At 43.4% G+C, this 26830-nt stretch overlaps 1 protein-coding gene across 18 annotated transcripts in view; it reads left to right on the forward strand.

The window, feature by feature from the left end:
• The window catches only part of mtss1lb (MTSS I-BAR domain containing 2b), a 131470-nt gene extending 113632 nt beyond the window's left edge, over positions 1–17838 (forward strand). For 2 of the 18 annotated variants that reach the window (XM_078400597.1, XM_078400599.1), the window contains 7 exons: positions 1587–1684; positions 3133–3343; positions 7029–7283; positions 11097–11288; positions 12397–12573; positions 14462–14666; positions 16293–17838. In XM_078400597.1, coding sequence (XP_078256723.1) covers positions 1587–1684; positions 3133–3343; positions 7029–7283; positions 11097–11288; positions 12397–12573; positions 14462–14666; positions 16293–17041 — 1887 coding nt within the window. In that variant the 3' untranslated portion in view covers positions 17042–17838. The remainder of the gene's footprint in view (positions 1–1586; positions 1685–3132; positions 3344–7028; positions 7284–11096; positions 11289–12396; positions 12574–14461; positions 14667–16292) is intronic. The other 16 variants (XM_078400598.1, XM_078400600.1, XM_078400602.1 and 13 more) reach the window with 11 other exon arrangements.
• The last annotated feature ends 8992 nt before the right edge of the window (positions 17839–26830 follow it).

Genomic DNA, 26830 nt, shown 5'->3' on the forward strand with positions numbered 1-26830 from the left:
TCGTAACAAGGACAGAGTCCCCCCTTGTCCTCACCTTCCACCCCATCAGCCGCCGCATACAACATATATCCTCCAACATTTTCGCCACCTTCAACGGGATCCCACTACTGGCCACATCTTCCCATCTCCACCCCTTTCTGCTTTCAGCAGAGACTGTTCCCTCTGAAACTCCCTGGTCCACTCATCCCTTCCCACCCAAACCACCCCCTCCCCAGGTACTTTCCCCAGCAACCACAGGAGATGCAACACCTGTCCTTTTACCTACCCCCTCGGCTCCATCCAAGGACCCAAACAGTCTTTCCAGGTGAGGCAGAGGTTCATCTGCACTTCCTCCAACCACATCTACAGTATCCGCTGTTCTAGGTGTCAACTTCTCTACATCGGTGAGACCAAGCGCAGGCTCGGCGATTGTTTCGCTGAACACCTCCGCTCAGTCCATCTTAACCAACCTGATCTGCCGGTGGCTCAGCACTTCAACTCCCCCTTCCATTCCCAATCTGAACTTTCTGCCCTGGGCCTCCTCCACTGTCAGAGTGAGACCCAGAGCAAATTGGAGGAACAGCACCTCATATTTCACTTGGGTAGTTTATACCCCAGCGGTATGACCTTGACTTCTCTAACTTCAGATAGTCCCTGCTTTCCCTCTCTATCCCCTCCCCCTTCCCAGTTCTCCCACTAGTCTTCCTGTCTCCGACTACATTCTATCTTTGTCCTGCCCCCTCCCCTGACATCAGTCTAAAGAAGGATCTCGACCCGAAACGTCACCCATTCCTTCTCTCCAGAGATGCTGCCTGACCCACTGAGTTACTCCAGCATTTTGTGTCTACCTAATATTCTGGTGAATTTTGTCTACACCGTTTCCAATTTGATGACATCCTTCCAGTAGCAGGGAGATCGGAACTGCACACAGTACTCTAAGTGTGGTCTTACCAATGAATTGGACAGCTGCATCATGATGCCCCAACTTTTGTACCAGATATCCTTTCTGATGAAGCAAGTGTGCCCAGTGCCATCTTCACCACACTGTCTATCTGACTCGCCTCTTTTATGAAAGCATGCATCGGTGCTCCCAGATCTCTCTTATTTTCCAGCACTCTCCCGGACTCTGCCATTTACTGTGTAAGTCCCACCGTGGTTTGACATACTGAAGTGCAACATCTCACAGTTTTCAAGAATTAAATTTCATTTGCCATTTCTAAGTCTGCCGTCCCAACTAATCCAGATCTTGTTATAAATTTAGTTATTCTTTCTCACTAATTTTGGTGTCCTCAGCAAATTTGTGAACAATGTTCACTGCTTGTCAACCAAATCATTAATGTATATAACAAACATCAGCGGACCCAGCACCGACTCCTACAGTCTCTTGGGACCACCCTTTACTTGATGTTCTCCAACCACAAGCATCTGCAGATACTTTCTGTGATACACTAGATTTTGTGTAAAAGAAATGGTGAGGAAACCTTTGATAAAAGAAAATCTTAAACATTTTTTTTCAGATTTCTGGTTGAAACCCTGGACTCGTTTTTCCCATAAAGCCTTCTATATCCAATATTCCCAGAATAACCAGCCTCTTATTTCTCTTGCAGGTGATTAAGGACCTGAAGGGCTCTGACTATAGTTGGTCTTACCAGACTCCTCCCTCTTCCCCCAGCAGCTCTGGCTCCCGAAAGTCCAGCATGTGTAGGTGTGTATGCCTGACAGGTCAACAGCACATGTTTAGCTGTTAACCTTTCCAATCCTGACTCTGGCATATAACTAGCAGGAGTTATGTAGTATGGGTTCACAGTGGGGAATGTGTTGGTGAACAGCTGTCTGAAGAAGGGTCCAGACCTAAAATGGTGACTGTCCATTTCCTCCACATAACTCGACTCACTGAGTAATTCCAACAGTTTGTATTTTGCTCAAGACTTTGCTCATTTCTCCCACAACACAGATTCAGTCTTTTCACAGAAGTACTGTTTCAGTAAATCCTTCCTGCACCCCTGTCAAGGAATCAATGTCCTTCATATGTGTCTGGAATTCAATAGTGAGTCCAAGCATGACATCCTTCCTTATCTGACTAATGCCTGTTATTAATGATAAGGGCATCTTTTCATTGTCCCTGGAAGAGTTGGTGGATCTTTGCCTCTACCAAGGCTATCAATACTGGGGCTTTATACCATGCAATAGGTTTAACTGATGCACAGAGGTAGGAGCGTTGATTTGGCCTTGTTATAAGTGGTGATCTAAACGAGGAGAGAAGATTGGAGGGAGGAAAGAGTGCCAAGCATCTAATATTAATACCATAATTGTTCTATCAATGGGGTGTGGTGATAATGCAGTAATTAAGCTACCAGCTTTATAAACCCCCAAGGTCTGGACTAACCATCTAGAGACCCGAGTTCAAATCTCACATGGTAGCTGTGAAGTTTAAATTTAATTATTTTCAATTCAATATGCAATAAATTCAATAATCTGCAATATTTAGAAAAAGAAAACTAAGAACAGCTAGACTCCCAAACAAGTGGTTTGTCACAAAAACCCATTCAGGGGTGGAAAATCTGTCCTCCTTCACCAGTCTCATCAACATGCTGGTTTAATGCCCTCTGAAATAGTTGAGAAAAATAGAAACATAGAAAATAGGTGCAGGAAGAGGCTATTTGACCCTTCGAGCCAACACCGCCATTCAATATCATCATGGCTGATCATCCAAAATTAGTACCCTGTTTCTGCTTTTTTTCCCAATACCCCTTGATTCCATTAGCCCTAAGAGCTAAATCTAATTATCTCTTGAAAACATCCAGTGAATTGGCCTCCATTGCCTTCTGTGGCAGATAATTCCACAGATTCACAACTCTCTGGGTGAAAAATATTGTTCCTCATCTCAGTCCTAAATGGCCTATCCCTTATTCTTAACCTGTGACCTCTGGTTCTGGACTCCCCCATCATGGGGAATTTTTCCTACATGTAGCCTGTCCAATCCCTTAAGAATTTTCTATGTTTCTTTCAGTCGAATGAAGGAAATAAATTTGTACCGCCCTTTGACTGTAGCCTCCTGTTTTGCTGTAATTTGATATCGGTAAGTCTGATGACTTAAACTGTCTTCCTTCCTTCCCTCCCACACCCCCTTTTACCCTCTGCACCCTTCCCCAGCAGTGTAAATAGTACAAACAGCAGCACTTCCCGCTCCAGTGGTTCCCAGACTCATTCGCCAAGCTCAAACTATCGTTACCGTAGTTTGGCCCAGCCTGCCAGTTCCAGCACCCGGCTGTCCAGTGTCTCCTCACACGATTCCGGCTTCATATCCCAGGACGCCATGTACTCCAAGCCTCCTTCACCCATGCCATCGGATATAACCAGTCAGGTAAGTGCTTCTTAGCTTTGATCAATGTTACTGCACCGTTTAGCAATGGATGGACAAGTGGGGGCCTGTAGATGAAATAAAGGATATGAACCGACAACCAGAAGCAGGAATAGGCCACATGGCCTCTTGCACCGGTTCTTCCATTCAACAAATGCACAATTGACCATGGAGTCACAAGCACAGAAGCAAGTCCTTTGACCCACTGAACCCGCACCAACCCATTTGTTGGGTGGCACAGTGGTGCAGCGGCAGAGTTGCTGCCTTGCAGTGCCAGAGACAAGAGTTTGATCTTGACTACACGTGCTCTCTGTGTACGGGGTTTACACATTCTCCCTGTGACCGCATGGGGTTTCTCCGACCCACATTTCTAAACTAAACTAAACAACCATCAATCACCCACTTTAAATTATTCCATTATTAAACGCACATTTCTGACAACTCCCTCCCAGATTCAACCACTCCCTGCACTAGTGGTAATTTACAAGGGGCCAGCTGGTCTACTGACTTGCACATCTCGACATATTGGTGGAACCCGGTCCACTCGGAGAAAACCCACGGCTACTGGGAGGACGTTCAAACTACATGCAGACAGTGCCCAGGGTGAGCATTGAATCTTGATCACTGGGGCTGCGAGGCAGTGGCACTACCAGCTGCATCACGTTTCTGACATTTCTAAAGGTCTAACCTTTGATTATAAGCTTAATTCAGCATTCCTGTGTACTCGTGGCAACATTTCATCCTTGCTTATCAAATATCTACAATAAAAAGAGGCATGGACTCTGACCCTTGATGAAAAGATTTGCAATGGTTCGCAATCCCTTCTGAGACTATGTTCCACCTCATTTCATGATGGACATGTACGAGAGAATACATTGCAGGAAAATAAGTGTGTATATGGGACTACTGGAGCACTCTGAGAGCTACACGGGCTCAATGGGCTGAATAGCCGCCCCTGATGTCAGAAGAAAATTGTTGAAATACTTCAGTATTTATATCTGATCCTATGTCGCTAAGCACTTTGCCAGCGGTTATGGTAATTTGGAAGTAAGGAAACATTTGAGAGACAGTGCAGTAAAATACCAATGATTGGTTAGAAATCCTGATGATTTGATATCAGGCTCACTCAGACAAGGACGGGATTGCTCCCATGGGAGCCAATGCAACCTGATGGGCCAAAGAGCCTCCTTATGAATGATTGAGTCCTACAGTGTGGCATTAGGCCCTTCGTCCCAATTTGCCCACACCGGCCAACATGTCCCATCTGTACATACCTGTGCCTGGGCCATATTCCTCTAAACCTGTCCTATCCATATACCTGTCTAAATGTTTCTTAAACGTTGCCTCAAGTACTTCCTCTGGCAGCTCGTTCCATACACCCTCCACCACATGTTTTATATATAACATGCAAAGTACCCATGCACTTCTCTGAGTGACTTGAGACTTAGACACCCATCTGATTTTCAAATTGGCCTGAGACTAATGTCTCAATTAAATAGTGACGGGCTAGCCTGCTCTATTTTTGTAGCGTGATGACAACTTTGCATTGATGGTCCAGGCATGAGGGCTGCTGAAAGAACAACCAGAGGTGAAGGCAGCGTGAATTAGACAGGGGTGATTCACTGGAACAGGTCTTAATCAACATGGAGCACGGCGGGTTGATAGATTCATTGGCCACAGTAAATTATTCCGGTGGTACAGTGCCCATAATGTACCACTTTGTCCATAATGTTTGGGACAAAGACCCATCATTTAATGATTTGCCTCTGTACTCCACAATTTGAGATTTGTAATAGAAAAAATCACATGTGGTTAAAGTGCACATTGTCAGATTTTAGTAAAGGCCATCCTAATTTTGCAGCTAACCAATGGTTTGCATCTTGCAGTTTAACCTCCGTATTTCTGTTCATGAAGTCTTCTGCGGACAGTGGTCATTGACAAATCCACACCTGACTCCTGAAGAGTGTTTCTGATCTGTCGGACAGGTGTTTGGGGATTTTTCTTTATTATAGGGAGAATTCTTCGGTCATCAGCTGTGGAAGTCTTCCTTGGCCTGCCAGTCCCTTTGCGATTAGTAAGCTCACCTGTGCTCTCTTTCTTCTTAATGATGTTTCAAACAGTTTATTTTGGTAAGCCTAAGGTTTGGCTGATGTCTCTAACAGTTTTATTCTTGTTTCTCAATCTCATAATGGCTTATTGACTTTCATTGGCACAACTTTGGTCCTCATGTTGATAAACAGCAATAAAAGTTTCTAAAGGTGATGGAAAGACCAGAGGAAAGACTAAGTGCTGAGAGCTCTCTTTTACCTGCATTAAGGAGGCAATTAAACACACCTGAGCAATTACAAACACATGTGAAGCCATGTGTCCCAAACATTATGGTGCCTTGAAATGGGGGGACTATGTATAAACACAGCTGTAATTTCTACATGGCGAAACCAAAATGTATAAAAATAGCCTTTATTAAAATCTGACAATGTGCACTTTAACCACATGTGATTTTTTTCTATTACAAATCTCAAATTGTGGAGTACAGAGGCAAATAAATAAATGATGGGTCTTTGTCACAAACATTATGGAGGACACTGTGTATTAAATTAGAGTGGTAGAATCTGGAGAAGTTAATGAGAAGGTGCAGATAATAAGACAAGGGATTAATGTATGTTTAGGGAAAATGGGAGATGGTACAGGTTCAGTGAATGGCCTATTTCCAGTTCTATCTCTCTATTAACTCCATCATGATTCTATATTTATAGCTAAGCATACAAAACAGAGTTGATGTTTGTTGGTCACAGTTCTCAGTTCTAAATCCACAATGCACGATAGACTGAGAATATTGTCAACACAAACATCCTAAAGAAGCAGCACCTGTTAGACAGAGAACACAAACACTTTGCAGCAGTCTGAAGAAATAAAGGTCTTTCGAGAAACCACAGCACACAGCAGACCAATGAACTATTGCCCTCGACAAATGTTCTTTTTTCAAATCACAGACTAAAGTTTGTGAATTTTCACAGAGCATTTTAAACAACACGTGTTTAAAGGGATATGGGCCAAGAGCACGCAGGTGGAAGCAGTGTAGATGGGACATGTTGGTCGGCGTGGGCAAGTTAAGCCGAAGGGTCTGTTTCCATGCTATATGACTATAAATGTTTAAATGTCTGCTTTTTAGTTTCATGCATCTGAAAACTGACAAAGTTTGCTGAACCAGCTCAGCAGCTCTGAAGTTATTTGTAACTCTGGTTTTGAAGCTTTCATCCAAAGTTGTCTCCACCTATTCAGTAAATAGCCTTCAGAACCTGCTCTTCCGGACTCATTCTTTGCAGTACTCGTATTCTTATTACAGAATGATTTAAAAGTAAAAGGCCCACTGGGTTTATGACTGCTCTCAGTGCAATCCCATTCCCTCATCCTCTCACTTCTGCAGCCTATTCTCTGTCACATGTCCATTAGCTCTCTCCATTCTTCCCCAACTCTCCCATCATCTGCCTACAATGGGGTTCGTTTACAGTGCCAATTCACCCTCCCACTGATCTTTGGGAAATGAGAGGAAACCGGAACACCCACGGGCAACCGATGTGATCGTATGAAAAACGGGCTGCCTTTGAATAATTAAGTTCTAACCAGCTTTTGTCTCTTTCTCTTTCATTGCTCCACCTCGTCTCCTTTGACTCCGGATCCACTGCAGAAGTCATCGAGCTCGGCTTCCTCTGAGGCATCGGAGACGTGTCAGTCGGTCAGCGAGTGTAGCTCACCCACTTCGGTTAGTTCTAGCTCCACAGCCGGAGTGTGGTCAGGTGGTGAAAAGGTGAATCATCCATACTCATCGCTAATTCTCTCCCATCCGGGCCTGCGGAACCAGCAAGTAAATGCCATACAGCACATTAGGGTTAATCCACAATCCATGTGCTTGGGGCCAATTTCCACCCCTCTTTTTGATACTGTAAGTTTTAAAGTGTTTGCTTCTTTAGATATACTCCTAAGTAACTACGTTTCTATCAATTGTTCAGCTTTGTTTAAGCAAAGTTGATAGGATATATTTGCATTCCCAATCCAACAATCATTATTCAGAGTCCTTATTTCAGAGAAACAGAGCCATGACATTTCTATTAAGGTTCTCACTGAACAGTTCATTGAGGGCTAAGATATGTAGTCATACTGCAGAGAAATATAAGCTTTGGCTCAAATTTGGCCAACAATCAAGTAGCCATTGACCCACAGTTGGCCTGTAGCCTTCTATGTTTTATCATTTTAAGTTCTCATCAAGATACTTAGTACCTGCCTCTATCACCCCTTCAAGTATTACATTTTAGATTCAACCACCCTCTTGTTGAAAAAAACTCTTCCTCAGATCCCCTCTAAAGCTTACCGTAAACCACCACCGTGACAACAGATCACAGGATCAAATGGGGAGATGCCTAGGTGACCAGTTCTACGCCAAAGTTAACTTTCCGACACAACTGCCTTGGGGAAAGATTTCCAACTATCTACCCTATCCATGCTTTCTCATGACTTTATATACAGGTAGTCTTACTATATATAATGCACGTTTCCAGAACGCAAAGTGGAAATAATGCAAGTGATGAATTGTGGGAAGCATTATTTCTATAATGTGGACTGAATTGGTTGTAAGGCAATTTCTTTCGGAAACTAGAGAACCACTTAATACTTCGGAAATTTACAAGCAAACAAAAAGCTGACGAGAAAAAAGTCTGGGGAAAAAAAAAATCCATGTTATTTCCCACAGTATTCAGACACCATTGTCTCTTAAGAACACAGTTCACTATGGGTGGCCATTGAACTTGACAAAAATCGTTTCTATTGACACTGGTGCACCTATACTCTAGTTTATTGTCAAGTGTACAGAGGTACAGTGAAAAGCTTTTGTTTGCATGTGTAATTCTTGTTTTTTGCACAATCCGCAGGCATTGCCACTTTCATTTCACTGCACATCGTGTATGTGCATGTGACAAATAAACTTGACTTGACTTGTCTCTCCAGTCAAAGAAAAGACTGTACATGAATACAAGTAAGCTCTCCACAGTGCACTGCTAAGGAATAAAGGGTACAACCTTTAGTGCAAGATACAACATTGAAGCCCGATAAAGTCCAATTAAAGATAGTTCAAAGGTCTCCAATGAGGTAGCTGACCCACTGAGTTCCTTGAGAAGTTTTTTTTATTGCTCCATCTATCTTGTTCCTGTGAAAACACATTAAGTTAACACATATCATCATATCTCAATAAGAATACTTAAGTTATATCTGCTGAATTGCTGTGGTTGGCCCTGGGGGAGAGAGGCCAGTGAGGAGTTTGTGAGATATATATTTTTAAAACAAAAAATTAAAAAGTGAATCTAAAAACAGCAGATCAAGTCAAGCCAAATTTATTGTCAGATGCACAAGTACAGTGAGGTGCAGGCACAATGAAAATCTTGCTTGTAGCAGCATCACAGGCACATTGACTCAGACAACATACAAAAAGTTAAGTTATACCTAATTTAGACATAAATTACATGTTAATTTTGCATGGCATTGAACAGAAAAGGAATGAAAATAAAATAAAACAAGACATTAGTACAAAACAAAATTTGAAGCAAGTCCATGGTGGTGCAAGAGGTATCTGCAAGGTTCTGTCACCGAGGTAGGATTAGGTCAGTTCATAAGCCTAATTGTTGCATGAAAGTAACTGTTCCTGAACCTGGTGGTGTGGGAGTGCAGGCTTCTGTATCTCCGCCTGATGGTAGCAGCAAGAAGAGGACACGGCCCAGATGGTGGAGTTCCTTAATGATAGATGCGGCCTTCTTGAGGTGGTGGCTATGTAGATGTTTTTGATGGTGAGGTGGCCTGTGACCATGACAGACTTGACAAAGTCCACCAGTCTTTGCAGCCTCTTGTGTTCGGCTGTGTTGGAATTGGCCTAGCAGGCCATGACACAACCAGTCAGGATACTTTCTACAGTTGTTGGAAATCTGAAATTTAAACAGAGAATGCTGAAAACATTCAGCATGTCAGGCAGCATCTGCGAAGAGAGATACAGTTTTAACGTTTCAGGTCAACACACACTTTGGTTTCCATTGAAAAAGGCTAACTAATTATTCCTTGGTAGTCTCCCTCAGGGAAGGCACATCTCAATTTATATGGGAGATGAAACAACTCTTCGCAAGTGAATCTGAACCATATCGTTAAGAGTTGAGGGAAGCAAGCTTAACCCCATTTCCTACCATTAATCATGACATTCACAAACGAAATGTCCCTTCTCTCAGGTTCCTCTACCATTGAGTTTGAAGTCAGCTGTATTTACTCTTTTCTCTTCACAGATTGATAGTTAATTAAATTCTATTGATTTGAGCTCAGAACACCCCTGTTATCCCTGCATCCACAGCCTTTTGCCGAAATAATTCCAGCTTCTCACTCACCTTAGTATCCCCTAATCTTACTCCTGAATTCTGTTGTGATGATAGCAGTGCGAATTTGGTTCTAATTTAAGATTCTACCCCTGTACCCCAAGAAATAATTCTCCCTTCTGCACCATATTAAAGCACTTTTCATTTAAACCCCCTTGATTAGATCACCTCTGAAATGTTAAGACAATACCATTCAGGCTAGCATTCCCTCATTTTGTAAAACATCTATACAAATCTATAAGGTAGCATTTACATGGCCAAAGGGACTGTCCTAAGTCTTTTGGCTGAGACTCGCAGACATCACAGAATATACAAAGCAATTTCAAACTGAGGCAACCCTAGAGAAAAGCAAAAAAATTGGGCACACAGAAAAAAACACTTTCAGTCCAAAAAATATACTTTTCCATGATAAACGTGATTAGAGATGTCATGCTACTGCACTTTTGGTAATGATAATTGGATTGAGTGTGTATATGTCCTGTTGACTTAAAATACCTGCATACCTATTGCAAAATTGAGATGATGTGAGTTGTACAAGTTCAGGAAAGAGTTGCAGTAGGCTTCAAAAGGAAACTGTTGAGTTCAAGAACTGGTTGGTGAATACTTTGAAAACTTACAGTATTTATCTGCATCCAAGAGGATGTGAGGTTAAAGGGTAATCATTTACGGAGTTGGAGAGAGATTTGTTGGGGGCTGGGAAAGTGTTTCTCTGGTTTTGGAGACCCAATGGCTTGTACCTGTGTTTCAAGAGAATTTGTTCGAAAACACAACTTGTCAAGCAAGCACTGAATCTGTTGATTGGCCTCTTGTGGTAGCTTTAGCTTGCCTGCCCTGATTGAAGAAGACTGCACATTGCTTTAAGATTTTGAAACTTTGGCACATCAATGCGATAGGACCTATTGCCCATTAACGCAGGGAAGTTGCTTCTCGGCATGGACAACCTCACTGGAGATGTTGCGTTTGTAGCAAGGAAACCATCTTCAATTTGCAACCCTTGTCTAATAATAATAATGTTTGTGGTTTCAGTGGATTCAACATTGGCAACTATTTTTCTGCAGTTGGATCAATTAGTCACACTCCTTTATCCCAATTCCAATCAGAAACTTGCATGAATTTTTGGGAGGGGAGAAATCTATTACCAAGGTTATCAAATCATCAGGTTGCATCTTTGAATCTCTCTGTATTCAATTTTTGGATTTTGAACAGTACAAACTGAACTATTGGCTATGCAACTTGTGCATTCCTTTGGGAAATATATGGTTAAGTTGTGTTTTCCTGAACCATTCTCTTGAAAACCATCTGATGGCTGTCCACTTATTGCCCATGCTGACATCATGTTCTTCAATCTGCAGTTCATGCCTGGTTATGTGTATTACCATCTGCCTAGTGAGTGTACTTCACCCACGTCGTTTGGCTCTCCCCCCACTACCCCTGACACAAGGCCCTTCACTAGGCCTTCCCCTGCTGTTTTCCCTGATAACCATCCCTTTAACCACTCACTTGGAGGTGGCACTACACGCTCATCAACGATTCCTAGCTGGAAGGTTTGTTTCTACACTTTTAGTTTTGTTTTAAATTGCATTTAATTTTGCCTCATCTCTCATTACATTCTCTTCATGGATGTGCTGTTGATTCCCCAATCACTTGCATGCATAACCTCAGAATCAACTACACATTAACACCTTTCCTGCGACTGCTTTTTTTTAATTGTGCCGCCGTAATTCCAAGGCAGCCTGAAATCTGGAGGTTGGAATGTTGCCCATTCGATTATGATCTATGGTGGAGAAAAATCAGGGACAAGGACTCCTTAGAGAGGAGATGTGGTGGGGATCGCGGGGGGAGGGGTGGAAGGAAGAAATAGCTTGAAATGTGGTGGGGACCGTGCGGGGGAGGAAGAAACAGCTTAAGATAAAAGAATGGAAAAGCTGTGAAGAGAGAAAAAGTGACGTTGCACTTACTTAAAACAGAGAAGATTATGCAATAAGATGTATGACACATCGATCAGAGAAGAAAATTGTCAGTGATGCAGGGATAGATGGAATTAGATTTTCTTTTGGAGAATCTTTGGGCACAAACAATGCAGTAATTTATTGGCTACTTATTATACATGCTGCTGGATTTTCCATTCATTTTGTGCACTGCGTGAAATTAATTTGGATGATCTAGTCCCAGTTCCTGTTGATAAGGAAACAATGACCAGTGCTTGTTCAGCCACTCGCACTCCACATTGTCCAGGCCCGTGGATCAAGTGACTGTAAAGGTTTGGGAGGTGACCTAAGGCCCAGGCAGTAGGTCAGTTTATGAGTGGCCAGCAGTTTGCATAGAGCAAGAGGAAAAGGGCTGCCTTGTGCAACAGGACTAAATGAGAGATGTCTATTTGTGGATTGAAGTGGTTTAAGTTACAGAAAGCAGTTTACTGGGCAATGTGTGGATAAGTGACCAAGGAGTGAATGGGTTGCAGACATGGGTGCAAAATTGGGTGCTATTAATTGGAGCCATTTTGCATAAGCCATCTTTAAGCAAACCCAGAATTTATTTAGTATTTAATTGGCCACCTTGCTGTAATATCTCAATCAGATGAAATTCCCCTCCTCTCCGTGGGCTTTGAACTGATGGGTTTCTATTCACCGCCCGCTTGCCTCAAATTTCTAGGACTGGTCGAAGCCTGGTCCCTATGACCAGCCGGTAGTGAACACTTTACAGAGACGCAAGGAGGCAGCTGAACGCTACCGCGAAGTAGAGGCCGTCTCGGCAACAATGGTCTATCCGGGGATCAGCGTCGAGGATGGGCAGAGGTCTCGTGTAACAGCAGCATCGCTGGCTGCTAAGGTACAGTATATTACATACAAGGTATGGTGTATTACAATACAAGGTGCAGTTTATTACAGTGCAAGGTACAGTTTATTGGTAGATGGGGTACAATATTTTACTATACTGTACAGTATTACACAGTACAAGATACAATTGTAACAGTACCAAGTGCAGCACAGGTGCTCTTCAGCTTACGATGGGGTTCCATTCCGAGAAACCCATCGGAAACAGAAAATATTGTAAGTCAAAATGCATTTAATACACGTGATCACGTGGCTGGAAGCGAGCTGCGGCTCGCTACAGGTCGCTGCCATTTGCACCATCGCAAAGTCAAAATATCGTAATGTCGAAGCATCGTAAGCCGGGGAGCACCTGGGTGTCAAAGTCCAGAGTACCGTATATCACAGTACAGTATATTATGGTACAAGCAACAGTTTAAGGTACAATATATTAAACTGTAAGGTAAATTTATTACTGTATCAGGGGATGTGTATCACAATACAAGAATCAGTATTTCACCACAAGGTATATTATATTACGATATAGTGTGAACTATATCATAGTCCAAAGTACTATCACAATACTAGGTGCAGTATATTATGGTACAAGAGGCAATGTATCACAGTGCAAAGTAACATATATTACAGTACAGTTTGCTGCATTGAACAGTAAAGGATATATTATAAGGTACAGCACATTACAATATTAGGTGCAGTTTGTTACAGTGCTGTATTTCAATGCAAGATATAGTATTTTACAGTACAGTATATTACAGTACAGTGCAGTATATTACAGTCCCAGTGAAATATATCACAGTACAGTATAATACTGGGTACTATTAATTACAATACAATTTACAGCATAGTACAGTATGTTACTGCATATTAAAATACTGGGTGAAGTTTATTACAGCACAAGTACAGGACATAGTGTATTACAGTAAGAGGTGTAGTATGATGTACAATGCATTATATTACAATTCAAGGTGCAGTTTGTGACAGTACATGTAAGTATGCACACACTTCCTAGGCTCAATTATTTTGTGCTTCAAGGTGTCGGGAGCTTACTTTCAAGCTGTCCTGTTGCCTGTGTTGTGGATGCATCCACAGTGCATAATTGGGCCCAGCAAGTTCCTTGGTATGAAACTTTGGCCGGTACAGTGAAGCAGGCAGCTTTTGGAGCAGCCTTGCAGGAGTCCACAATTCCTCAGAGTACATTGCACACAGAGGTATGCTCTATATACCTTTTTGTGCATTTGCATCCCCTTCATCAGCAGTTCATTGGAAGCATGTGAAATGCTGGACCAGCAGTCCCATTTGTACATACTATCTGGTGATATATAGCTTAAATCAGAAGACTAGTGTTTAAATAAAGCTGAATCGTTAGTTATTGAATGTGTCCCAGGATAGTGAGAGCACTGAAGTCCAGACCCATCCCCTCCTAAAACTCTGACCCAAGTAAAATTGAGTCGTTAAGTAGTTTATTGTCATCTGCACAAGCGGTGAGATACGGGTAGAACAAAAATCTTGCTTGCACATAGACTCAGATAAACACATAAAAAGAAATTATGCATGAACTGTACATATTCTAAAAGAAAGAAGACTGCAAAAAACAAGATATTGGTGCAAAAACATTATTAGAAAAATAAAGATCCATGGTTGCAACAGATGGACCTTAGTGTTCTGGTGTCGAGGTAGGATTAAAGTTGTGCAGGCCGGTTCAATTTGTGGTGACACTTTAACAGCAACAAGAAAGGTGCTGTATTGGTGCTTTGGAGACACCATTACAGAAGAATGGGGTGCCGATGAACAATCCCCTCAAAGTTAGATGCATGACTAGGAGCTGTGGAGGGGAGGGAGCATAGTTGATCCCACGAACTAATTATTGTGCCTCATTTCCTTAACAGCATGGGGAGGAGATATCCACAGCAGCCAGTGACCTGGCTATGGTGCTGACCCGGGGCCTGAGCTTGGAACACCAGAAGAGCAGCCGTGACTCTCTGCAGTACTCCAGTGGTTACAGCACCCAAACTACCACACCCTCCTGCTCCGAAGACACTATTCCTTCCCAAGGTACTTCCGTCAGGAGATCTCTCTGTGCTCCCTTTCCAGGTGTTTACCTTCTGCACAAGTATCACGCTACGCATCAGTCCAGACCATAGATACAGAGACCCAATTGCTCACTTTCCATGTGACATGACTCAGACAAATTACTGTTTTCTGCCATTGCGTAAGGGAGATAAATTGGAGCTTGCCACATATAAATTGGAGCATCTCCTCTACATTATAAATTACATTGTGGGCTTAATAATCTTCCCAATGCTCAGTGACTTTAATGACTGTGCCAAGGATATTGTAATTTATCAGCACATTGATGTTAGCAAATTCATGATTGTTCAAGTAAACTTACAAATGTGCTAATAAACTGACGGCATTAATATGCTCCATGGAAATTATCTCTTGTGTATCAGTGCATTGCTTTGATGAGCACATGTTGCCTTAGTGAGCAAACGAATGTGTTGCTGCAGGAATTAATGCACTAATAGTGTGTCATGTAAGTGAGCACAATATTTTGTTGTTGATTTAATGAATGCAGTGATGCACTTTTGATTGAGTGGTAGACTGTTCCCAGTGCAGTGTGAGAAATGAGAGAAAGCACTTTCAAAACAAAATTGGCTTGAGGGATTTGCGATAAATTTCCATAAATTGCAAGCTGGTGGGATTGAACCTTCAACAGTGGAGCAGGAGGAAGAGGATCAGTGAATTTCCCTGAATAAAACAATTGATTTTAGAAGATGCAATTATATGGTGTATTAATGGTTCCAGCAGTCAAGTCTAAGCAAGGGTGCTGGTGGCTCCAATCGTCACAGTGGCTCCTGGTGGTGTTACTGTATATATTAGTGGTTACCCCAGCTTACGTAAGATATGAGCTTCACTGCATGAAAGGGCCTCCCAGCCTACACTCATCAGGTAAATAAAATGTCAAGAGAATTGGAACCACATACTGGGTTGTCTTTATCATCCTATCCACCTGTGTTGCCACTTTCACTTCAATGTCAGGAAATTGGCTTGGCAAATACATCTTATCCATTGAGTTGTTTTTGCTCTGGTCTGTACTCACAGTTGTTGATCTGGCTGTTTATAGAGCGGCACTGCAGCACACCTAATTGAGCTACTGCCTCACAGCACTAGTGACTTGTGTTTGATCCTCTGGTGCTGTCAATATAGAGTTTGCACATGTGACTTCAAAGTAACAAGGATTTCCTCACATATTCCAAGAACTTGCAGGCTGGTAGTTTAGTTTAGTTAATTGGCTACTGAACATTGCCCTTTATGTGTAGATGAGAAGTAGAATCTGGCGAGAGTTGACGGGAATGTGGGGAGAATAAAAACAATACAATCAGTGTAGTATTAGGGTAAATGAGTGGCTAATGGTTGTCACAGACACACTGGGCCTAAGGGCCTGTTTTCATACAGTATCTAAAGCTATATTTGTATAGAGTGTCCTGGATGTGAGACCACCATGGAAATGTTAGGGAGCTACCCAAATGTTTCATTAATGCATTTGATGAGCATAGCCTTGCCCAGCATGTATTCCATTTACAACAAGTGACCAACCAAGGAATCTGTATCTCTGGTCTGTTTTATCCACTGCATTTCAAAGAAAGCTTTTGCATTGAATATTTTCTTTGATCCCATTGGCATTAATAAGCATTAATCGTGACTTTTTACGCCCAGTTTCAGATTACGATTGCTACTCTGTCAATGGCGATGCGGAGGGAGATCACCAGAGCGAGTTTGACAGATCTTCGACCATCCCACGGAACAGTGATATCACACAGAGCTACCGGAGAATGTTCCAGACCAAGCGCCCCGCCTCGACAGCTGGACTGCCCTCGGGGTCTGCGCAGAGCGCCTCGGTCACCCCAGGAGTGGCCACCATCAGGCGCACTCCATCCACCAAGCCCTCAGTGCGTCGAGCCCTGTCCAGCGCGGGCCCCATCCCCATCCGCCCCCCCATCGTGCCAGTGAAGACGCCCACAGTGCCAGACGGCCAGGTCTCAGTACGGGTGGGCAGTGAGGAGAGCGTCTTCTTCAGCGATGACACCTCGCCAAACGCCTTGGATCTTGCCAAGGCCTCGCCCAAGAGGCAGAGCCTGCCCAACACAGCCTGGGGGGGCGGGGGCATGGTGGAGATCTCCGTCTACCCGGGCGGCCACCTGTCGAGCGAGGAGCAGCAACAGCTGGCTGCCAACCGCCATAGCCTGGTGGAGAAGATCGGCGAGCTGGTGGCCAGCGCCCAGGCCCTGGGCGAAGGACAGTTCCCATTTCCCTCTGTGCTCCCCGCTTCCGACGAGGTCCTGTGCCTCCCCCCACCCCCATTGTCTCCCAGCGAGTCTCCCGAAGACATGCTCACTGCCATCCGCCGAGGAGTTAAGCTCAGGAGGACCGTCACCAACGACAGGTCTGCACCAAGGATCTTGTGACAACCAAACCAGCGCTCAGAACTGACTCGTACTGGCAGGAAGGAAGGCCAAAGCAGGCCAAGTGCATCATTAGATGGACTCTGTGAGATACGACGAGATTGGACTAAAAGACACTGACTTCACAAGGCTGGTTTTCAATACAGTGCCATGAACTTCCTTAAACCAAGCAAGAACATCCCACTGGTGTGGTGGAACAGAATATTTTAATTTAAGACGTGGCAGGTTTTAAATGTTCGTTAAAAGAGGAATTTAACATTTTGTTCTCTACAGATATTCTATTGGCCATTTAACTGACTCACTGTGTGACTTTCTTTTTCAGCTTTTGCGGTATTTGGTGCAAAAAAAAAGTTCTATATGTGCTCTGTGTAGCTTCAAACACTGTGGTGATTTGTAATCATCCTCTATGTACGTCAGTCCTCAATGTGTGTCCCAGACCCACCACCTTGCTCTGCCACAGTAACAAAAATGAGAGCAGGGAAGGAGGGAAGGTTACAAGGGGAGAAGTGTTCTGCTGGTTCAGAGGAAGGGGTGCAGGGTGGAAGTATTTTTGGTGCATTGCATCCCCTCACATTTGTTCACATTGTAGGGGCTGCTTCAAGATAATTTGTAAATGACTATTGAATTGCTCCCTATCCTAACCAACTTTAAGCTCGAAGTTCTCTGTCTTGTGGGGTACATATACTAAGTCCCTGCATTCTTGTCTAAACTTATGCAATTGGATTTTTCAACATCCGACTTTCCAATCCAAGAGCCAAGCTTTATGGCAAATAAAAGCCAGCCCTTGCACCTGTGATAAATAGTGTAAATGGATGTTGGTCTTTTCTTTGATGGATTTGGACGCTTGTTGGCTAACGTGACATTTTTTATGTAAGAGTATTAACTTAGTAGTTTTCATTTGAAAAGGCACCTGTGCTGGTCAGATTGGTTCAATGCACCTCAATTTGTAAGTCAGTATTGGCCCTGCCTCTTGGATCTTTATTTGCAACAGACTTTCATTTCATTTCGGGTAATCATTCGGCATGATAGCTGCGGGCTACACCTATCATTGGCCACCTTTAAGATAGAACTGATTAATGAAACTGGGCGATCTCCCATGAATCAATCCCAGAACAAAGATAGTGATTTGTTGCACAACTATACTTACACACTGGGGAGTGTTGATGGAGAATAGGAGTCAGTGAAAATTTAATGAAGCTGTTTGGTGCTGTATTAACCCAGACACCTGATAACATTTCTCAGAAGGATTGTTCTGTTCCTGTGTAATCTCCCTTTTATCACCATGTGCTGTTATTTTTTTCTTTTAGGAAATGTGCGTATTCTCCTCTTGAAAACCTGCCTTGTCGATTGTTGACGCAGGAATATTTAGTGCAGAGGAGAACAAGTCAGTTCAACCAGTAGGATTTATCACTGTGTGAGCCACCTCCTGCATGAAAGACTCAGTTCCTCACCAGAAACTGTACCCCATCCCCGCTGCTTGCTCCAGGCACATTACCATCTACTTTGACCAAATATTACTTATATTTATACATTCCCCTGAACGCAGCAAGAAATGCCCCAGGGTGATTTCTTAGTCATAGAGTCGTACAGCACAGAAAGGTGTCCATCAGCCCACCACATCCATGTTGACCTTGATACCCATCTACACTAACCCCATTTGCCAGCTTTAGGTCCTATCCTATGCTTTGATTATTTAAGAGTCTGTCTATTTGCCTCTTAAACATAGGAATTGTATTTAATTCCACCACCTCCTCTGGCAGCCAGTTCTAGATATCAACCACTCTGTGTAAAATACTTTGCCCTCAGATCCTTTCAACTTAAATCCATGCCCTTCTGTTTTTGATACCCCTATCACAGACAAAAGATTTTGACTATCTACCCTGGCTATGCCTGTCGTAATCTTACATACTGCTGTTAGGTACCCCTCAGCCTCATTCACTCCAGGGAAAACAAGCCCAGCCTATCCTATTTCTCCCCATAACTAAAGTCCTCAAATCCAGGCGACATCCTCTGCACTCAGTGCAACCACATCTTTTTTATTGTATGGTGACCAAAATTGCACACAGTACTCTTAAGTGCAGCTTAACTAGTGTTTTGTGCAGTTGCTACATAATGTGTCAACTCTTATATTCTATGCCCCGACCTGTGAAGGCAAGCATGTAATTGGCCTTCTTCACCACCCTATCCAGGGTGATTTCCAGGAGCTTTAGCAAGTGAAAAATACTTATGCCAAGCCACATTCGGAGATTTCAGGGTGGAAGATGAAATCTTTAGTCAAAGAGGCAATTTTTAAGGAGCATCTTAAAGGAGGAGGTGAGAGAGGGTTGTTTTGGGAAGGAATTCCAGAGTTTATTGCCTTGGAGCCATTGATGGAATGGTTACATATGGTCACATACATGCTAGAGGTTAAAATTGGCAGTGCCGATGGGGATTACAGAGGGATCTCGGAAGGAATTGGAAACAAGGATGGGAATTGTAACATTAGGGCATTACTTAACCAGGATTTAGAGACGGTCAGTGACCAATGCGTGAATGGCGGAACTCAATGCAAGTTAGGGCACAAGCAGTTTTGGTTCGGCTCGCATTGCCAGAAGGGAGATCAGTGGGAAATTGGGAAGGTAACAGATGCTTTAGTTGTCCTCAATGTGTGAGGTGATCTACCTGACTGACTCCTCCCACAAGAGGAGATGCCAGCTGCAGATGGGCTGAGGCAATGCAGAGGCAGACAATGTCAAGGATGTGGCAATAGTTTTTCATAGTGATGGAATATGATGGTAATGATCAGCCATGATCACATTGAATGGCGGTGCTGGCTCGAAGGGCCGAATGGCCTACTCCAGCACCTATTGTCTATTGTCTATTGACTAGATACAAGGTCTCTTTCTCTCTTTCTCTCTCTCCTTCACCCTCTCTCACTGACTTCTGGAAGGATAGAATCCGCAGTGTAATTCCATACATCCAAGCTCCATGTACCCACTGTGACCGGAACCCTGTGATCACCCAGTCATCCCACTTCCAATATTCTCATTATCAAATACAATAGAAGAATCTCTCTCGGGTTAATGTGCTAACGGAGTGAGAAGCGGACTAAGGGTTCAGCTACAACTGATGCCCTTGTTCCGAGGTTTTTTAGACAGTAACCAGCACATTCTTAGATTTTATTGGACTAAAGAGAGGCTGCAGATGTAAGATGTGCATTTTTGTTTTGGGCACCAAACACTTCTCAGCGTTTGAAAATCAAAAAATTGCTGCTGCTGGAAATCTGAAATAAAAGCAGATGTTGAGAAGATCAATGACCTGCAACGTTCACACACACAAATACTGCCTGACCTGCAGAATGGTTTGAGCAATTTTTATTTTTCAACTTAGTCTTTACTCGTCACAGCAGACTTCTGAGGACTCCCCAGTTTATGTTTGACCAGATATGTCCTGGAGAGCTTATCCTGTGTGGATATATCTTGCATTCTGTTTACTCTTGGATTAGTTGGACTTCCCAGCTGTGCAAAAGAACTGCTGACATTATCTAGTTAATATTACACATTGGATCCAAGTAGAACTCGGATAAACTCTGTGCTCTTTGTCCACCCCTGTGGCTTCTGGGCTGTGAGGTGAATTAAATCCCCCTCCACATCACCCTTGCACCTATCAGAAGGTGTGACAAGACCAGCATTTATTCCCCTTCCCTCATTGTTGGAAAGGTGACATGGAGCCAGTGATGGTGATGCTATTGATTTAGAAGTTCATTCTCTTTGTACGGCTTTCAGTATAATTAAGTGTCTCACTTGGATACTTCAGAAGATAGTATTGCTTGAGGTGTTAGGGTTGCAAATAAAAAGAAAGAGGATAGTCCAAAAGTTCTCCTTCACCAAACCATATTAGTTAGGTCATTGGAATGTTGGTCTAATCAACAAACAATGCCATCTTTTTTTAAAAGGATTCAAAACCATGAGAAGTTAACTTGGGATTTGGACAGACTTTCTTTGGATTATTAGTCCAATTCTTTACATGGCTAGTCTAGCTCAGGATGTAGAGGAGCGCCAGATAACCTAATGGATCGGTAAGTTATACCACATTACTCTATCAGTCATGAAGCTTTGTTCAGTGTCAGTCCTTCACCTTGAAATGACCCAAGAGACAAGTGAAGTTTGGTGAGGGATCTTCCAAGCAATGACAATTCCATCTTTTTACCTTTCAAGCACTGTCTAATTTTCAGCTTCTTTTAGAATTCCATCATTCCTGGTTTTCATTTGGACCTATAGTATTAGCCATAATTGCTTCAGTAACTCGAACAAAGGGCAGAAAATGATGATTTGCAGTAAAAGTAGAAGGTTGTCATGTGTTGTATAACAAAAACACAATGCATGCCCAAGTCTTACAAAGACAAATGAAAAGGATGACCCAGTAATCTGTATCAGTGATACAGGGCAAGGCATAAGTAGTGGCTACTATACTGCAAGAGATTGCCAATACAGTTTTGAATTTCGTATAAGGGTCAGGTTGGGGCATTGGTCTAAGACAGCAACTTGTAGCACTTTATATTTCTTTGAAACACCAGTCTGGATCATGTGCATGGATCCTTGGAAAGGAATTGAACTTAACTCTTTATGACTCAAAAGCATAAGAGCAGCTCTTAAAGCCAAGATTCACCCCAGTGAACAGTTAGAATGCAGGGGATGTGGCATGTACTTGATGCCATTGTTGAACAGTGGGCAAACACCCTCAAAACATGTTGTGATGTGCAACACAGTTAGAATAAGGCTTATATTCTATATCACCCTTAAATGATTGCTTGATGGAAAATGGTTTGTATTTATTAGCTAGATATTTGTGAAATAATGTGTATGAGAAATTGTATGATTCATTAGTCATTGTATAATCCTTTATCACGCAGGGAAAAAAAGGTTTTTAATATTATATAGGTTTCCAGAAAATGAATACAAATTGTGATTTTTAATAGCTTTTTAGATTTTTTTCAAATCTACAAATTGAATATTTTGACATTTGTCTGAAAGACATTTGTTGGTATTTTTGTGCAAAGTTTCAAAATTTGGTCATCTCAGCTGCATCTGAAACAGCACTGAAAAAGGAGTGAGTGTACAAGATGCCAGCTCCAATCCTGGTGTCAACAGTAATATGGAGATACAAGAAACTGCAGATGCTGTAATCTACAACAAAGAGAAAGCAAATGCTGGAAGAACTCGGCGGGTGAGGCAGCATCTGTGGAGGCAGAGGGATAGTCAGTATTTTGAGCGAAACCCTGCAGTACTGATGCAGGTTGTCGACCCAAAATATCAACCGTCCTTTTGCCTTCACAGATACTGCTCAACACGTTGGGTTGCTTCAGTTGTTTTTTTATTGCTTGTGTCAGCAATGTTGGGCAGTGTCAACCAGTATTGAGCACTGTAACTGTTTCTAAGCTTAGAAGTGTCCCAATTATTTTGAGTGGCATCTAGACCCGCACTCAGGGACCATTGCATGGGCAGGAATAAGCTTAAAGTCTGGAGATCTCTTGCTGACCTTTCCTCACCCCCCTCCCCTCCCCAAGGGTCAAAGGCCTGTTCCCTCAGTACAAGCCCAGCCTAAGACTTTATAATTGCAATGGACCCTGTTTAGATGTAACTGCCAACTCTAGTCTTACATTTGTATCCATTTAAGTGACCAGCACAATCTTCACCAATGATCATTTATTTTTAATTTAGCAGGGTAAGAAAATAATTAATTGGAAGAGAAATGAACTTGAATGAAGGCAGATATTGATGCCATGACTGAGTTGGCTGACCTTTTGCGAAACAAGGATTGCTAAGATGGTTCAGAGTTGTATAATGCTAGACCCTGAATTAAAACTTGCCTCATGGCTTCAGATCTAATAAGCTCACTTTAAGCAACTTTTTATATTGTTACAGTTGTGCAATAATTTAATAAATACATCAGGATGCAAATTAATTGTGAGTTTTAGTTTGAAACGAGCAGCTGCTGAAAGAAATGTTATAGAGTTGCAGTAGTGGTATAGGTTGTGAAGGATTTTTCTCGAATGGAATTTCCCCTCAGTCTTCCTACAATATTTGAGCTCCCCAAGGCAGGCCACAGGGGAGAGAGGGTTTGGAATGGTGAGATACATCAGCTGGGACAGGAAAGGGAAGTTGAGATGGAAGAGATGTAGGGAGAGGACACTGGGAAAGGCAGAGTTGGGATGGAGAGGTATAGGGGCACTGGGAGGGCAGGGTTGGGATGGAGAGAAATACGGACACTGGAGAGGGAGAGTTTGGGATGGAGAGGTGTATGAGCACTTGGAGGGCAGACTGGGATGGAGAGGTACAGAGGCACAGGAGAGGGAGAGTTTGGGATGGATGCCAAGGAATTGACTCGGTTATGACACCATCCAAGGTTCATTCTGCTGGTGGTATTCGCTGTTTGGGAGAATTTGGAGAATGCCCCATTGTTGCAGATACTGAGGGAAGTGAGGAGAAGGCAGTGAGATTCATCGCCCTCTGTTGTAGAGCAGATACATGAAGTTTTCCGAAATGATTCACGTATAATTGTAAACATCTGTACGACATTTTTAATTTCAGTTTTAATTTTCTTTCTGCTTCATGTGAACATCTAACTGTGACAGAGGCCAACTAGTTAGGAGAAGAGTGTGGGGTTGGAGGGGGAGTTGGCAGAGTGAGTGAGGAGTGTAGGATGGTACCTGTACTTGGATGGAAGGAACAGAGCTGGGTGGGAAAGGAAACTGCTGCTTACTATAGGGGATGGGAAGGACAGGAGGAATGTCACCATTCAATCAAAAATGTTTAAGACCATGAAACAAAGTGACAATGATAACTTAATACCTACAACTTGAGTTTAGTGGGGCCCCTTTCAAGGCAAGCATTATTTTTTGTTGCTGAATAAGCCAGTTTTGTGTCACAATGTGATATACTGGGATTGTTGGCTGTATTGTGAATTGACTGTTATATTTTGGCTTGCTACTTTATTGGTGACCAAGTAAGCCAGCGTTTTTATTTGATGGATAGATTTCTGCATCTGCAAATATTGTGTTGTGGTCAAGCAGTTGGCAACGGAGAGCAGCTCTCCCTCGAGGGCAAGTAAAGCTTTAAACGTACAAACGTTCAACCTTCCTTCAGTGAGGATACAAAAACAAGGAAAATCGTGACAGAGTGAATCAGCCGTGAGTGAGATTAGGGTCAGAGTTAGGAGTTATGGTTCAATCTGCAGACAGACTCTTATGTTTGTTCTTATCATCTGAAATGACGAGCCTCTTATCACCTGAAATTACTATCTGCCAAGTCTCCATTCCCATCTACCCCCATGTCGCAGACTGGAGTTGTACAAGGGAGTTCAGGTTAAAGTCAGACTACGTGTTAGGGAGGGTTTGAAGGGATATGGGTCAAACGCGTGCGTTATGATCAGCCAAAGTTCCAGTCTGATGAGACACTGATGCTCAGACACGCGAACAGGGCTTGTTGTCAGACACCAGCTGCGATTAGATGTCCACTGTTACTCAAAACCAGAACGACCGTGAAGTACCGGGCAAGGTCTCCAGACCTCATAGAAACACAACGTCCACAACTGCCGTGCCTTCATGTAAAGGGGGATATTTTAACAATAAATGGTTCCAGGTGGGTAGACCTATTGATTGGGGTGTGACGGGACAATTGGAAGGTACTGAATTTGAGCGTTTGAAGAACTGTTAACATGATCTAAAGACGAAGAAAGAGTTACAAAAAAGGCTGCCTGAAATCCCATCTGCTGCGCCCCCTTCCCCAAACATCGCTGCCCCCAATTCAGTGCATTCCTGCTTTCTGATGCTCCTTATCGTCTACTTCTCTGCCAAGTCTGTCCCAGTGTCTCTTGTGTGTGGCTTGGCGCTGGTATTCATCTGAGAATGTAAAGTCTTTGTTAAGCGACTTGGTGCTATAGAAATACAAACTTGCAAAATAAATTATCTTTCTGATGGTAACCTATAGATTGGACTAACTGACCGGGAGTGGCAAATCACCAAGATGCTTCTCAAATTAGTGCATGTCTCAGATTGTCTCGGCTTTATCCTGATTAACTCGGCCTTGTATTTATTTTTTTAATCCACAGGGCGCAGACGTTCTTTGCAATGGCACATTAAACAGCCTTTTTGTTTTAAGATTACGACTTGCCAGAAGTATTTCTCGGGTGGAGGGGTGGAGATGGAGGGGCTGTGGGATTTGAAGATGAGAGGCTGTGGTTGTGCAGAACATCAAGAGACACGTTGAATAGGAATCCGCTGCAGCATGTGGGGCGGGGGCAACAGAGAAAACCAGCGTGGGGGCACTGGCAATGGGGCTGGGTGAACCAGGGCAGAGGAATGGTCGGCAAGTGGGCACACTGCCAGAGCCTCGCCAACCAGCCCCCCCACAGCCCAGCTCGCCCACCTGCCCCCCCCCCCCCCCCCTGGCAGAAGGGCACTGACCACTGCTTCCCCCCGCTGTTCTGCCCCACGGCCACTCTGGGCATTTTCGACGAGCAGATGACCTGCGGTCGCACCACTCGTCACCATTTATTTTGTACAGACAAAAAGTAAAAGAAACACTGAAGTGATGTTCCCGGTGCTGTTGGTAACCGTCTTTTCATTTATTTTCACCCCCCCCCCCCCTCCTTTCCACCCCCTTTTGTAATATTATAATCATGTGAATTTGTTTACTCTCACCGGCTGAAGCCTCAATCGCACTGTGATGTTTCCAGTATTAATAAAGCTGTACTGTAGAAAGCTGCAAGCCTACGTTTCTTCTCCACCCCATCCCGGACCAGAAACAGCCTCCCGATTCATTCTCTCATCCACCTGCCCGTCCACAGGAGCACAGTCTATCGCGCCTTGACCAGGAGATCCCGACTGAAGCTTCCCGCAGCTCCCAAAGCAGTGGCATGGGTGTACCTGAGCAATTGGATAGAACTACACCCAGCGGGCTGAATCAATCTGAACGCTGTGTCTGGGTGTGATGGATTAGTGTTTGTAGGGAGAGATTTCCCTCGGCACCGCCAACAGACAGCATTGAATGTCGTGAAGTCTGAAGAAGGGTCTTGATCCGAAACCTCACCCATTCCTTCTCTCCAGAGATACTGCCTGACCCGCTGAGTTCCTCCAGCTTTTTGTGTTTATCTTCTATAGAATGTCATTGGTGTGGAAACTCCAGTGATTTAAAGGAAACTAGAACGATTGCATGGACTCTGATCTCATGAGATTGTTCCCTGGACACAGTCGCTGGTAGTTTTGCAGGTATATGGGAAGTACATGAACACTGTGGTGCAACTGGTAGACTCGCCGCTTCACCGCTGCAGCAACCGAGGCACAATACTGACCTGTGCGTCTATGTGGAGTTTGCTCGCTCCCACTGTCACCGTGTGGCATTCCCCCAAATGCTCCAGTTTCTTCGTATGGTTTAGTTGACTGCTGTAAACTGCCCCTAGTGAGTGGGGGGGGGGGGGGGGGGTATTAAACCAGTGTAGGTTTAGTGTGTAAATGCGTATTTGATTGGCCCATGGAGACCATGCTGACCATTAAACATGGCCCATTCTCTGTGACGCTATTAGCGGGGCCCATCCACTAGCGATGAAATTGGGAGGTAGTTGGAGGCACATCAGTCCCACTTGCATGGACACTGATACTCAGTTTTACTGGTTTGGGTCCATGGATAAAGTTACTGCTTGTGAGTGGAGTGAATACACAGACTAACTGTTTCTGAGGGAGATGGCAGTGGAGGCCAATTCTCTGAATGCATTCAAGAGAGAGCTAGATAGAGCTCTTAAGGATAGCGGAGTCAG

The sequence above is a fragment of the Rhinoraja longicauda genome, chromosome 6, assembly GCF_053455715.1.
Source record: "Rhinoraja longicauda isolate Sanriku21f chromosome 6, sRhiLon1.1, whole genome shotgun sequence".
In the NCBI taxonomy this organism is placed as follows: Eukaryota; Metazoa; Chordata; class Chondrichthyes; order Rajiformes; family Arhynchobatidae; genus Rhinoraja; species Rhinoraja longicauda.